This window comes from Epithele typhae (assembly GCF_022376455.1).
Source record: "Epithele typhae strain CBS 203.58 chromosome Unknown BXZ73scaffold_6, whole genome shotgun sequence".
In the NCBI taxonomy this organism is placed as follows: domain Eukaryota; kingdom Fungi; phylum Basidiomycota; class Agaricomycetes; order Polyporales; family Epitheliaceae; genus Epithele; species Epithele typhae.
In genome coordinates, this window is record NW_025954197.1 from 448,163 (window position 1) to 461,860 (window position 13,698).

Here is a 13,698-nt window from a genome sequence, read left to right on the forward strand (position 1 = left end):
CATCCACTATATACTTTTGGTTTCTGTGCAGTGCATCCATAACAAGTAACTCTGTTTGCCGCCAGTATGCAAACACCACAGGGGCAAGCAGACATATCTGTTGCAGGTTTGTGCCGGTCGCTTGACCGTGTCTCTGATGGGGCGTAGCGCGGTGCACCTTGTCCTATGGACTATTCCGGGCTCTCGCCCGCATCCCGTGTACTGCGCTTTCGCATGCGGCGCACCTCAGATGAGGTGAGCCGCGCACCCCTTGAGGAGACCGAGAAAGCGCAGCGTGCAAGCACACTCTCATTTAGCTCAGCTGGGATCAAGTGGGAACGCCCCGACACGCACTTACTCCCGGATCTGGCTCGGTTTCCACCTTGCTTCTGGTCGCTTTCGCCCTCGCTAATCAGATTTCTAAGCTCTCATTGCCGCCGTCCAAACGCCGTCTCCCGTCTCGGCAAACCGTATTTAAGGTCAACGCATGCTATCTCCTCTTCCTCCCTTCGTTCTGCCACGATGTCGATGAACGAGAAGGACTCGCCTTCTGAGCAGGAGGTCACGCCCACTCCTCAGCCGGATCGTGAAGCAGTCACTCGAGATGAGAAGGCAACGCCTGCGGAAGAGAAGCATTTGGTCAGAAGGCTGGACATGCGAATCATGCCTTTCATCTGTTGCTTGTTCTTGTGCTCCTGTAAGTGCCTACACTTCTTGCTATTGCTCCATCCTTACCACTATGTTTAGACCTCGACAGAGTGAATCTCGGCAACGCTCGCCTGCAAGGACTTCCTCAGGACATTCTTGGTGGCGACCCCACCGGTGTCTTGTTTGACTGGGCAAATTCCGCTTTTTACTTTTCATTTGTACGTCGTCCGTACTCCAGCCGAGATGCTTTCCTGATAGACTTTCGGCAGGTTCTGTGTCCCGTGCCTCTCACAGTACTGTCCAAGCTCTGCCCGCCTCGAATTTGGTTCTGCCTCGTTGCTGTGGGGTGGGGAGTCTCTGCAGTTTTGATGGTATGTGTCTCGCGTTTTCAAGTTTTCCGTGCACATACCGAGCTAGCTTTCCTAGGCAACATCGTTCAACTTTGCCGGCCTGTTCGTTTCGCGTCTTGCCATAGGCGCGTTCGAAGGAGGATTCTCCCCAACCGTCCCTCTCTACCTGTGTATGGCATCATCTCCCCCTCATCGTCATCATTCTCCTGACATTCCGCTCAGCGTTCTTCTACACGCCACGAGAACAAGGCCTGCGCCTTGCCGTCTACACCGCTTTCGCCGGTGTCGCCGGCGCGTTCGGCGGGTTGCTCGCCTTCGGAATCCAGCACGCGCACATCGCGATCGAGAATTGGCGGCTACTGTTCATCGTGGAGGGCACACCTTCTATCGTTCTCGGGCTGCTCGCCTTGTTCTTTCTACCCGATCGTCCCGAGCAGACGTCCTATCTCAACGAGCGCGAACGCCAGGTGGCACTGGAACGCGCGAATCGAGGGACTAGCGCGGACGCTGGGCAGGTGATCAACCGAAGTGGGTTGGCTTTTGTCGCTGAGGTCTCACAGCGCTAGGCTCCAGCTGACCGGGTGCCCTGTATAGGTCATGTGTACGGGGCACTTACCGACTGGAAGGTGCGTTACATACGTGGCTCTTGCGAGGCCCACCACCTAAGGATCTTCAGGTCTACGCAGGAGGGCTACAATTTCTCGCCGCTGCCGCTTCCTTCAGTTCCATCGCCGCCTTTCTTCCTACTATCATCACCACGTTTGGATACAGTAAGCGCTCTCGTGTTCTTTGTTTAGACGACGGCTGATTTATACCCAGCGAATGCCCTCGCTCAGCTGCTCACCGTCCCGCCTTATGCCGTGGGCTCGATCGTTCTCTGCCTCGTATCTTATGCCTCCGACCGCTCTCAGCTGCGCGGCCCATTCGTCATCGCGACGTCTTCTCTGAGCGGAATCGGCTACATGTGAGCAACTTGGCGTTCAACGTCATCTGCACATACACTGACGATCTTGCCCAGTCTGCTGGTCACAGTCGCAGACAACAAGCACGTGAGATACTTCGCCACGTTCTGTATCACCAGCGGGACATATTCCATGGGGTCGATCCTCTTCGCGTGGTGTAAGCACCCCGGCTTGTTCATGCGTCGCCTGTCTGTTGATCATGATCCACGCAGACTGTCACAACCTCGGCTCTGAATCAAAGAAGGCCGCCGGTACCGCGCTGTACATGGCGATCGGACAGTGCGGGGCCGTCCTAGGTTCCCACCTGTATCCACTCACCCAAGGTCCCCGCTACCTGTTCGTAATCGTAGTGATTGCCTCCGGATATTTGTTGTCGCTAACATGGGGCTGCAGCAAAGGCTTCGGAGTTAACTGCGCCCTTCACTTCTTCTCTGCCGCCGTCGCCGCCGTCCTCATGGTGCGCCGGGGGCATCCCTTCTCTCACTCGTTGCGCCATGCTGAGTCGGCTCCCGCTCTGCGCTGCAGGTGTACTACCACCTAGAAAACCGGCGGAGGGACGAGAAGTACGGGAAGCCTGTGTGCGACGCCATGGTGAACACCCGCGAGCTCGCGGACAAGGTAAGTGCGCGGCGAGTGGCAGACGGCATGAGCTCACTCGTATCTCAGGCTCCCGCGTTTCGCTATACGCCGTGAGGGCGGCGAGTGGTGACAAGCCTGTCAACTTGTACACAGAAGCTGGTACGTCACGACCTGTCCCCTACCACGACTCCTCAAATACTGATTCGCGCCGATCGCCTTAGACCTCCGCACGATCCTCGAGAGCGTCATTCCCGCTATGGGAACCTTCTCCTACACCGCGACACTCCGCGCGTGGAGGCGCGCACGTTGACAATTCTTTTAATTCCCTGTTATTTTCCCTCGATGACAGAGCCCTGTTTGTTTGTTTGTTTTTTTGTATCCCATTTATCGCCCGTGAGGGCGGAGCCCTATGGTAGGCGGTACGTACGGTAATTACAAAGCGGGGAGGGCTAGCGCATACGGGGAGGATTTCATGTCGACAGAGCCCTGTGATAGCCGTAACGTACGGTAGTGCACGACACAAAAATGGTAGACAGTACATAGTGGGACCCGGCAACAACACGATAGTTGGCCCCGTCGAAGACCGCGCGCTACTGGAGAGCCACATTGCCGTCTGTGCTCACTTTCTTGCTCGGACGCTCTCCAAGTTGCATGCCATGACGGTTCGCGTCGTCCCCGAGGACATCACAACGCGCCTCCGCGATGTTCCCGGGAAACACAAGCTGGAAGCTTGAGGGGTCGGTCGAGGCCCCAATGGGAGAGGCGCTAAGCCGGTGCTGTCCGCGGTTATGAAGCGAGGGCGTAGTGGAGGCGCAGTGGAAATGCGAACAGCACAACCGCGCGTTGAATCGTCGAAAATGTGCGGTACAACAGAACAGAGGTCTCGGAAAGGGATCTAGTGCGTCGCCGCCCGCGTGCCGCCAGCGCGCCGCCTCTGCGCGCAGCTCCGCACGTGCCGCGTCGCCGCGGACTCGCGCATCATCCCCTCGTGCCCGCACAGCGGGCAGCGGAAGACGACGCCGATGTGCACGTTCAGCCAGTGCCGCCCGAGGCTGTCGAGCGTCATCGTCCCGTCCTCGCTCCGCCGCCGGCCGCCGGACGCGCCGTGGGCGTCGGGGCAGCCGGGGACCGGGCAGCGCGCCATGCACGGCGACCCCGCGCCCGACGCGGGGCAGGTGGAGCACAGCGCGGCGTGGTGGACGGTCTTGAAGTGGCGGCGCCAGGCCGAGTCTTTGTACGCGAGCGCGGCGCCGCAGCCCGGGATGGGACAGGGATAAGTGTCGTTGGGGGAGGAGACTTGTATGGGTTGGAGGTCCGCGTCCACGGGAGATGTGGGTGCAGGGCGCGCGTGGGCGGTGCGGGACCCCTTGGGAGGACGGGTTGATGATCCTTGGCCGGAGCTGAAGTTCCGATGAGTATCGATCGTCGTCACGAATTAGCGATGTACGAACACAGGAGGGCTGAGGGCGGGAGGCAGGTCGATAGTTGAGCGGGCTGGACGAGGAGGCGCTTCGTGGTCGGGGGCCTGGAGCTGAGCGTACGCCGAGTCTATGAAGCGCTCGAAGTCTTCGAAGAACGGTGGAAGGTCCAGCGAAGTGAGTTCTGGAGCCCAGTCCTGCGATAAAGGACCAACGGAGGGTGCCCCGTAAGGCACCGAGTCAAAGTCGAAGTCGACGTTGTAGTGAAGTTGGTGCGCCTGCACGCATGGCTCGTGCACATAGTACTGGTGTGGTCCGGTGATCATCGAGGAGGTGTACATGTCCAGGTCCTCATAGGTGAAAGGCACCTGGTGAGACCTGTATCAGAGATCAATTTCGGTGAGAACCTCGTCAAGAGTAGGCCAGCTTGGACAGGACATACATGGCAACGGAATAGTCGTAGGCTGACTGCATGTTGGGAGACGTGGACGCTGGCACTGCAGGTCGTAGGACTATAGTGGAGCGGAGGGCGCGGAAGTCGGATGGGTTGGCTATGAGGGACTGCCTGGTGGGCCATGTCCCTCTCCGACGTTGTGGATTTTATACCCCATCTTCCCGACGTCCAACTGAGAGGCGTGAGTAGCTCCGCGCGTCGGTGGGGCCTAGTAAAGAGCGTCGCAGCCAACGAGAAAGCGAGCGGGCGTGGCCTGGACGGAGTAAAGAGCGTCGAAGCCAGGATGGGTGACAAGTAAAGAGCGTCGAAGCTCGGTAGTGCGGATATTCGGACTCCGACAATACAGGGTAAAGAGCAGAGAGGGGCGCCATCACAAATGCTCTTTACTGATCATGATGAGGTGGCCGCGGCCCTGATACGGCGTGTTTGTGAGATATGGAGGGGTACAGACTGGTTCAGGGTACTCTTACCTTTCGTTTTGCACCCCTCATGGGGGGTTTTAAGGACTGGAGGGCTGGTACGAGGAGGAGGAGGTTTTGTTAGTGTTTGAAAGGCCGAAAGGATGAGAGAGAAGCGGATAAGACTCGAGCAAAAGATGGGTGATAAAGGAACTATCGGAGTTGGAATTGGCCTGACATCGGCTAGCCGAATGTGGCCGCGCCAAGCACACGTGTTGCCGGTGCGGCGCGTGCTCGACGATGACGACACGACTGGTTGTTTCGCCCGTCTCTCGCGAAGAGGTTGGATAGTCCGTGGAAGGGCACAGATCCCGTATGTGCCGTTCGGGGGTGTACGATTGAAGGTTCCGTTTGCCTTTCCATACTCACCGGTGTCAGCCTCGAGAGGTCATTCAACGCACATAAGTGGAAGAATACACAATGTATTGTACTTTTGCCTAGGCGCGAGGTATACACCGCACAGTTCTACAAAGCTGGACGCTAGCACGTGCAAGCCAATGAACCATGCCGCGATCCTCAGAAAACTGCAGTCTCGACATCCGCGCCCTCCATTCTCCGTTGCACCTTCAGCTGGTCGATCAAGAACGCCAGCATCGAACTGTTGTCGTCGCATCTGCCAAACGTCACCAGTCAGACCAATTCCACCACTGAACAGAGGCTCATACTCACAACCGCGACACGAGCTGCTCAAAGTCCACCAGGCCCTTCTGTAGCACCCGGAGCACGCTTGCATACTCCCCCGCCCGGTCCCGGAGCTCCCGCCCGTGGGCGCCGAGCAGCGCGCTCGCCCAGAGGAGGTCGAACTCGACGTGCGGGCTGCGCTCCATGTGCTCCGCGACGAATCGCACGAGCGGGCCCACGTAGAGCACCGGCAGCGCCCGCGCGACGAGCCGGATGTCCGCGCGCGGCACGGCCTCGTATGCCTTCAGGATGAGCGGCCGTTCGCTGAGCCTAAAGGCCATCACGAGCGCCTTCAGGAACTCGCGCCGGGCGAGGGTGTCGAGCACCGCTTGAGGGGTGAGGTCGATGTCGAGGTCGAAGGGGTCGAACGTGACGCTGTCGTCCACGGCGTAGATGAGGAGGCCCTCCGTCGACGCCGCAGCCCACGCGCGGCCCGTGGGCGAGAACCGGACGCACTTCGTTCGGGCTTCCTGGTGGTACCGACGCTTCGACATGTCGCCGCGCTGCGCGCCCGGAAGCGCGGTGTCCATCCGGTCCTCCAGGTCGCTGTCGTCGCCCCTGTCGTCGACCAGATCCAAGTTTCCCGCCTCCGTCACCCGCCGGCTGTCGAGGAACTCCTCCGTGCCGTCCAGGCTGAGGTTCTCCGAGATCTGGAACTTCTTGACCATCACCGCCTCTGCGACGTCATAGATCACGACGTATTTGCTGTTCCCGCCGGCGATGACGCAGTTCCCGTCGGCGGTGTAGGCCAGAGAGTTGAACGCCTTGCCCGACGCGCTGTTCGCTGCCGTCATCCGGTCGTCCGCCTTCCGGCCCCCAGAGATGTCGCGTCGTCCGTCGATGAGGTTCGTCTGCTTGCCCGCATTGACGTCGAAGAACATGACCTGCCCGTCGAGGCTAGCCACCGCGAGCTCCTTTCCGTCTGGGCGGAACGCGACTGCGAGGACGTCGGCGCTAAGCTGTAGGGGCTCGACAGCATGTGAACGACCGAACACCGTCCACACCCGTATCGTCTTGTCCCAGGAACCGCTTGCAAGCAGACTGCCGGTGGGCGAGAAGGCGAGGGTGCTGATGGGACCTTCGTGACCCGTGAGGACGTCCAGAAGCTTGCCTGTTTGCACCGACCAAAGGAAGACCTCGAACGAGTCAGTCGAACCAGCGGCAATGACTTCTCCACTGGGGTCGACGGCGAGGCAGGAGAACTGGACGGGGGTGGGGGATGTGAAGGTTCGGAAGTTGCGGTATCGGATGAGGTCGAACGCGCGGACTGTTCCGTCTAGCGAGGCCGTGAAGAGGACTTGTCCTTGTTTTGCGAATTCTACAGTCGAGACAGCGGCGGAGTGTTCGGAGAAAGTGACGAAGCAGAATCCGGATGTCGTATTCCACACCTTGACCTTGCCGTCGTCCCCTCCAGTCGCGATGTGCTGTCCGTCCGGGGAATACGCGAGGGTGTTCATGTCGAAGAAGTGGCCCTGCTGCTTGAGCACGTACGACTCTGATTGCCACTCCCACACCAGCAGCTGCCCGAGCTTCTTCGCACCAAACGCCAGCCACTCGCCCGACGGACTGATCGCCACGGACGAGATCTTCTCTTGCGAGATGCTGAGACTGTGGATATTTGAGAACCCTGGCATTTCCCAGAGCCCGAACACGCCTGTTGAGAAGCCGACGACAAGTAGGTTCGAGCCCCGGTGGAACGTGGTGCAAACGACCTTGGCACCGTTCTGGTTGAAGTAGTGCCGCTTCTGGACCCCCCACCGAGTGTTGGCAATCTCGCTGAAAAGCGCTTGTGAGGTTGACGCGACCGGCTCGTCATCCTCGTCGCTGTCGGAGTCGTCTTCGGAGTCCATATCGGGAGTCTTCGCTTTCCACGTGAATACAGCACCATCGCGACTGACGGTGTAGATCTACGGCCGCGTCAGCCAGGAATAACGAAGGGTATATTGAGCAGACGCACAGTCTTCGCATCAGATGAGAAATATGCCCCCAAGACCGCATCCTTATGGCCCGCAAACGTCTTCGGTCGGAAACCCTCTAGCGGGTCCAGCGTGAAAAGGCGTGCCGTCATGTCCCGGGAGGTTGTGATGAAGCATCTGGTATTCTTGAGCCGAGCGGTCTATATATGCTCGAAGTGAGTACTCACTTGGAGTCCGGAGACCACTCAATGCTCAAAACTTCGTCATGGTGACCTGTGTATGTCCGGTGCAGCTCAAACGGCGCGAATTCTCGGATCAGATGGTTGGGGGTCTTCCAGACTTGGATGTGAGAGTCATGGGTCACCGCGATGTATCTGAAGTCGTCTGTAAGACCAATGAACCAAGACAAAAAGTCATGATACATACTTACTTTCCGTCCGGAGAGAAGCGGAGTGCCTTGATGGCTTTGTGGAAGTTGAAGTGGTGAAGGACGGCCCCGCGTTTGAAGTTGACGAGGAGAGCACGACCGTCTAGAGCTATCTGAGAACACGCAGAAGGAAGAACAGAGGCGGCCACGTACCTTCGTCCACGCTCAACAGGACTGTAGCATCTGGGCTCAACGCGATGGCGGCAATGTTCTTTCGGTTCTCAAAGGCGAAGGTGCGAGACTTGTTGCTGCTATGGCTCAGAGGGCGAACAGAGCAGGATTGATTAACTCACTTGACAAGGTCAAAAACAGAGACACGGTTTCCCACTGGGCTTAGCACCGAGTTTCCATCTGGGGTGAATACAACATTGCCCTGTCTATAGACCGTGCCGCAGAGGTTCGAGAACTGAAAAAAGATCAGCCCGAGTTGTGAGCGGCAAGACCGTTCCGTACGCGATAGTTTGCTTTCATGTAGAGCCACCGTTTTGACAGCAGCGGGCCAGGCTATGATGGAGAAGAGGGAGGTGGCCAAAGGGGAGACAGAGAACTTGAAGCATGGCTGTTGCGCAACGGCCTTGTAAATTATGATGGATCACGTGCACCAATTAGCCGCCCGGGGCCTGCCGCGGGCGAGGGCACTCACCGACGACCGTCCTCAGCTCGCACTCTCGTCTTATATCCCTGTTATCTGGTCACAAAAGCATGGAAGGTCACCTCATCCCCGTGATGCTAGGCCCCGTCGCCGCCGAATGCCTGGCCACCATTTCTCTCGCTTGCCTCCTCTCTGTCGGTTCTCTCTCCCTCTGTTTCGTCTGGCAGTCCCTTTTGGCAGTTCATTGCATCCTCTACACGCCGTCTTTACGCCATTCAGCAAAAGCCTTCCTTGCCGATACCACTCTACGCCTACTTCAGCTGGTCTTCCGCCCATGCACCGTGCTCACCCAAGCCGTCGTCTGTCTCGTCACCGGACTCCTCTCTTCGCGTTCCGTCCGCGTGGAACAGTGGCCTAGCTATCCTCCCGAGAACGCCTGGTCCCCGAAGAATGAAATATTGGATGCTGTCACCGAAGGCAAGGTCAAGCCCACGCCTCTGTGCTCCCCATTGGTCTCGCTGGAGAAGTTTCCCCTTTCGCACCCCACACCCCTCGGACTGGTTTCCGGACCCATAGAATCGAACAAGTACTCTGGAAATGGAGGGAACTCGCATGATAAGATCGGTACCTCGCTTCGCTCCCACCCCGGACTTGTATCCTCACCAACTCGCTTTATCGGAGTGCACGAACCCCAGCTACGGCACTCGGCGCGCATGGCGACCGTCGGGGAGGGTTGTGCGTCCACCTTGGAAGGAGATAACGACGGGGAAGAGGCCATGGAGGTGGAAGAGTTGCTGTCAGTCGAGCGGTATAGGTATAGGTATGTTCGCGTCCTTACCTTATCTCAATGGTGTATGTAGTGACCAGAATGTGTAGCTGATCTCATGAACGCGGTAACGAAGTACCTCTGCTCCTGGGGGCCACCCCTTCGTCTCAGGGAACCCCTCGTGTGCCTGCGATGTTGGGAAATAGTAGGCTTCCACCTCTCCTCAAGTGCTTCCCCGCTTTTGTTCGGCGTGGATTTGATGCACTATTCACAGTCAATAAACACTTTCCCCGCCTAATGACACCCAGCGGAAGGTCATTCAAACACCTGATATCCGTACTGCGAGGCGTGTTCGAGAACCGCGGCTTTCGATATTCATGGTTCCCTTGATAAATCACCCTTTGGGCTGCGAGAAGGAGACTGGCGGCCGACGCCGGGGGATGGGGCATAACCCGCTGCGCGTATGCGGGCTGCAAATATTCGCATGTCAAAGGGGTGTACGGACGGCGGACGGTCTCTGGGTGTGTATGAAAAAAATGGCATCGGCGGCTTGTGCCAGACAGCAAGGACAGTGCCACGGTAGCAGCCGTGGTAGCAGTAGTAGTACATTATGTGAGGCGACTTCAACAGCGCACTGCTCGATATTGAGCCGTGCGCATGGCATGTGTTGTGGGCTGACAATGGCTCTGCGGAAAGACGTCAGCTTAAACCCATCCCAGCGACACATGTTCGAACCTACATACCAGCAATGACGTCATCACGTGCCATGTACGGGGCGCCTGCGCATCGTCGGCACTGCAGCGCGAGAAGAGCGTACAGGAGCGCGTCGATGAACGGATGGAGCCATCGTAATGAGGCGTTACGGACACTGTCGCGTCGGGCCCGGGAGCCACCAGGTGTGAGGGCGCATCGTGTGTGATAGATCTTGGGTTTAACATAGGAGCGGCGAGGGATGTGGAGAATGTGGAAGGCAAAGGCATTGGTGGACGGCATAAGATGGTGCCGTCGCGTGCCGAGTCGCGAGTCGCGATCGGGCCTCGCACCGGCGGACATGCCTGCGATTGGGGGGAGTCGCGCGCTGGCTGCACGATGGCAGTGAGACACGAGCGGCAAGGACGGCATCGATGTGCGATGAGATGTTGAGAGTTGGATGGAGTATGCTGCGGTAAATCGAGCGCTGGATGGATGTTCCGGACGCCGAACGACCCCGTCACGCCTTAGACCGTGGTCCTGGTTCTTGTGGTAAGTATGCTTGATCTTCGGGCAGACGATTGATCGGCGGGCTTATCATCGGCCCTGCAACTATTGACGAGACTTGTGGACGTCCGGATGGCAATCACGAAACTTGAGTACTTGGAGTGTTGGCGCTAAACAGAAAGAGGGGAAGATGGAAAATTTACCAGCGATACGCGCTACGTTGACAGGTCGTAAGCAAGATTGGTTCGAAGTGCGAGAGACCGTGGTTCCGAGATGAGGCTACAAAGACTGCATCATAAGCTGGTGGGCTAGGACCAGCGGATCATATGCAATAGCGCACTCACTAGTCAATTGATGGTAGAGCGGTGGTCGCTTATGACGGAGCGTGGTGTTGCTTGACGTGCCGCTTGAGATCATTCGTCCGCGTATAGGTGTTCGAACACTGCATGCATGCAAACACTTTGCGGTCCTGAAGGTCTTCATGAGTCTTGGAGTGGGCGTGTAGATTGTGCTTTGTGATGACTGCCACACGACATCAGCGGCCCGACTGATGCACGGCGTATTGGTACAGTTACGTTTACCACATACCGGGCACTCCATTTTCTCTTCGGCGGGTCGACGAGCGGGAGTGGGAGAGGCTGGTTGAGAAAAGGCTTGAAAGTCACCGACCGGAGATCCAAGGACCTCTAGTGGAGAAAAGGCTTGGGCGGGTGTTTCGGGCGACCACGAGGAGGAGGCGGGGGATGTCACGGAGGATGATAACGAAGGTGTGGGTGCAGAGTCGATGGCCGAGGAAGTATCCAAGCCAGAGGTGGACGGGGAGGGTCCGCATTGATCCCAGTCAATGTACTGGCCCATGTTCATGAGCTCTGCCAGAGTGAGCCATGGGGGCAACCCACGGAGCTCTTCGAGAAGTTCATGGAGGGAAGCCGCGGGATCGCATGCGCCATCGTCTGCATGGACGGGATCGTCGGCGGGATTATGGTTGGAGGACTGTTCCATCGTTCTGCGCTGCTATATGAAGCAAGGCAGGTCCAGCGGTCGAAGATGGAGGGAAGAGGAGTGGGGAAGGGGAAGGGGAAAGGTGAGTGGCATGCCCGCGCGTCGCCTATACTCGAGCCGCAGAGTGCAAGAAGCCTCTGCGGCACACGTGGAAGATGCTTAGTCATCTTCAGAGGCTAGTAGCTGACGGTACAGACGACGACTCTTGCCTGCAGAAACAAAGCGCATCGTCGAGGAGAGGATTGTGGCCTCGAGCGTTCAAAACGGACGGAAGTCACGGAACCATTCGCGGACTTGAAGTTGAACGATTCGCGGACTTTGAAGGCGGAGTCATGGTGATCGATTCTGCCACCCGATCCAGCTCGATCAAGCCTGCGGGTCTCATCGTCAGATTCGTCAGGACTCAGCACGGTGCCCACAGTCACACACAAATCACGCGGACACCAACATGAGAGCACAGATCATAGCATTCTTCATGAAAACGTAGTCGACAACGAGGAGTAACGAGGAGAGCAGGGGTGAGGAGCAGACACAAAGCAATCGGACGCAAATAGTACATTTGGAGAAACGAGCGACGACGCTCTTCCGCTCGGAATGGGCTCCGGTTTGAGCTTGTGAGGATTGTCTGATGCGGCGGGCTCTGTAACATGGAGATGAGCACATCGCCCGCACCGGCTGAGGCTTAGGCGCTACTCACCATGACGTCATCGCGAGCCGCGGATATCGGTGCTGTCCAACCGTCTGTCGACTGACGGTGGGCGGCTGCACGTCGTTCGTGCTATCTCATCCTGAATAAATGATCATAAGCACCTCACCCAGCACGCAAAAAGCGTCAAGTCAACGAACCGGAGCACCGAGGAAGCGTTGGAGTGGGCCGCCGTCACACGTGGGATGGTGGTTCAGAACGAGTGTGGGGGATAACGAGTGTGGGCATGGTCGACGAAGGCGAGTTGCATATACTGTGCTGAGCATAGCGCGCACCGGGAAGGGATGTCCCGACGCTGATCGGCTTCGTCCTTTGAAACGTTGCTGTGAACGTTGCGGGGCCACCGGGGGAGACTTGCTGAAACGCCGCTTGCGCGGTCTTGATCTTGATTCTTGCACTCGGTCTTGTTCCGAGGATTCTCGAGCCAGCGAGATCGGAGGAAGGGGGCGAGGAGAGGAATGTGAGATGTTGACGACGGAAGGTAGGGCGGTTGAAGTCCTCTCAGGTGGGCCCGCAACGTTTCAAAGGACGAAGCCGATCAGCGTCGGGACATCCCTTCCCGGTGCGCGCCAGAAACATCTGGGCGTCCGTGGGAGTCTCGAAAAGCTGTGTTTTGAAGGCAACTACGAAAGATACTAGATGTGGTCGAGCCTGTACAGAATGAGCTTGTGAGGATTGATCGAGCGGAAAGAACGTCGGACAACCCACCAGCGATATGCACTGCGTGGACCGGTCGTAAAGAGTGTGGGGTTTAGGCGCGAAGGAGCGTGATTCCGCGATAGGAATGCGAAGACTACATGATGCACCCGTGAGTGTCGGTTCATCAGAAATACGCGCAGAAGGTACCCACTGGTCAATGGAAGAGCAGTTGTCGTTCATGAAAGAGAGTGGTGTTTGCGGACGTGTTTGTTGCGATCGTCTCGACGAGTGTACCCTCCAACCCCGCAATGAGGACACTGATGAACTTTGCGTGCCTCGAGCGGGACGTCGTGTTTCTCGAGATGAGGGCGGAGGTTGCGTTTGATAACGACTATCATACTGAATTAGCGCAGGCCAGGGTACGTAACAGTGAACTTACATCTGTCACAACCCGGTCTCGGGCACTTTACCTTCTCTTCGCCAGCCCGTATAGGGACTGCGGAAGGTGGGGAGGGAAGAGGGAGAAGATGGGCGCCATATGGCTGTAGTGCGTCGCCGAGTGGAGACTGTACAGCGACTCCGGAGGACAAGGAAGGGCTCCTGTCAGAAAGGCCGGGGCTCCAGCCAAACGACCCAGGCGACCAATCGGAGGACGAGGTGGTGGGAGGGGACGAGTAAGGTGGGAAGTCATCAATCCGCGAAAGATTAGAAGCAGGAGTATCAAAAGAGATAGTGGGTTGATCTGAATAAAGAAAAGAGCTTTGTTCGACGATGGACAAGAAGAGAGCTTCCAAGCCGGGAGGCAGCGCGTACGGTATGTCGGGAGGTACATCCGATGAAGCCGCGGGGTCGCCGTAGTGCACCCCACAGTCCGTACTATGGACCGGACTGTCGACTGGGGCCGGGTGGGTGGAAGACTGATCC

The 13,698-nt window shown here is 57.8% G+C and overlaps 3 protein-coding genes across 3 annotated transcripts; 1 reads left to right on the forward strand and 2 right to left on the reverse strand.

Annotated features, from left to right (window-relative positions):
• Positions 1–507: 507 nt before the first annotated feature.
• BXZ73DRAFT_41613 (MFS general substrate transporter) lies at positions 508–2,632 on the forward strand (the record flags this gene model as incomplete). Its single annotated transcript, XM_048018802.1, has 12 exons — positions 508–676; positions 727–845; positions 897–998; positions 1,054–1,147; positions 1,200–1,505; positions 1,572–1,603; positions 1,654–1,747; positions 1,797–1,941; positions 1,996–2,096; positions 2,152–2,275; positions 2,333–2,396; positions 2,465–2,632. The coding sequence occupies 12 exons, from the start codon at positions 508–510 to the stop codon at positions 2,630–2,632; spliced, it is 1,518 nt and encodes a 505-aa protein (XP_047881183.1).
• A 781-nt stretch (positions 2,633–3,413) lies between these two features.
• On the reverse strand, positions 3,414–4,410 carry BXZ73DRAFT_74897 (uncharacterized protein; the record flags this gene model as incomplete). Its single annotated transcript, XM_048022118.1, has 3 exons — positions 3,414–3,918; positions 3,970–4,314; positions 4,379–4,410. The coding sequence occupies 3 exons, from the start codon at positions 4,408–4,410 to the stop codon at positions 3,414–3,416; spliced, it is 882 nt and encodes a 293-aa protein (XP_047881184.1).
• Positions 4,411–5,364: 954 nt separating this feature from the next.
• On the reverse strand, positions 5,365–8,343 carry BXZ73DRAFT_98094 (WD40 repeat-like protein; the record flags this gene model as incomplete). The annotated part of the gene is made up of 8 exons (XM_048027592.1): positions 5,365–5,461; positions 5,518–7,436; positions 7,487–7,622; positions 7,673–7,819; positions 7,876–7,975; positions 8,026–8,120; positions 8,166–8,278; positions 8,326–8,343. 8 exons carry the CDS (start codon positions 8,341–8,343, stop codon positions 5,365–5,367), a joined length of 2,625 nt encoding a protein of 874 aa, XP_047881185.1.
• Positions 8,344–13,698: the final 5,355 nt, after the last annotated feature.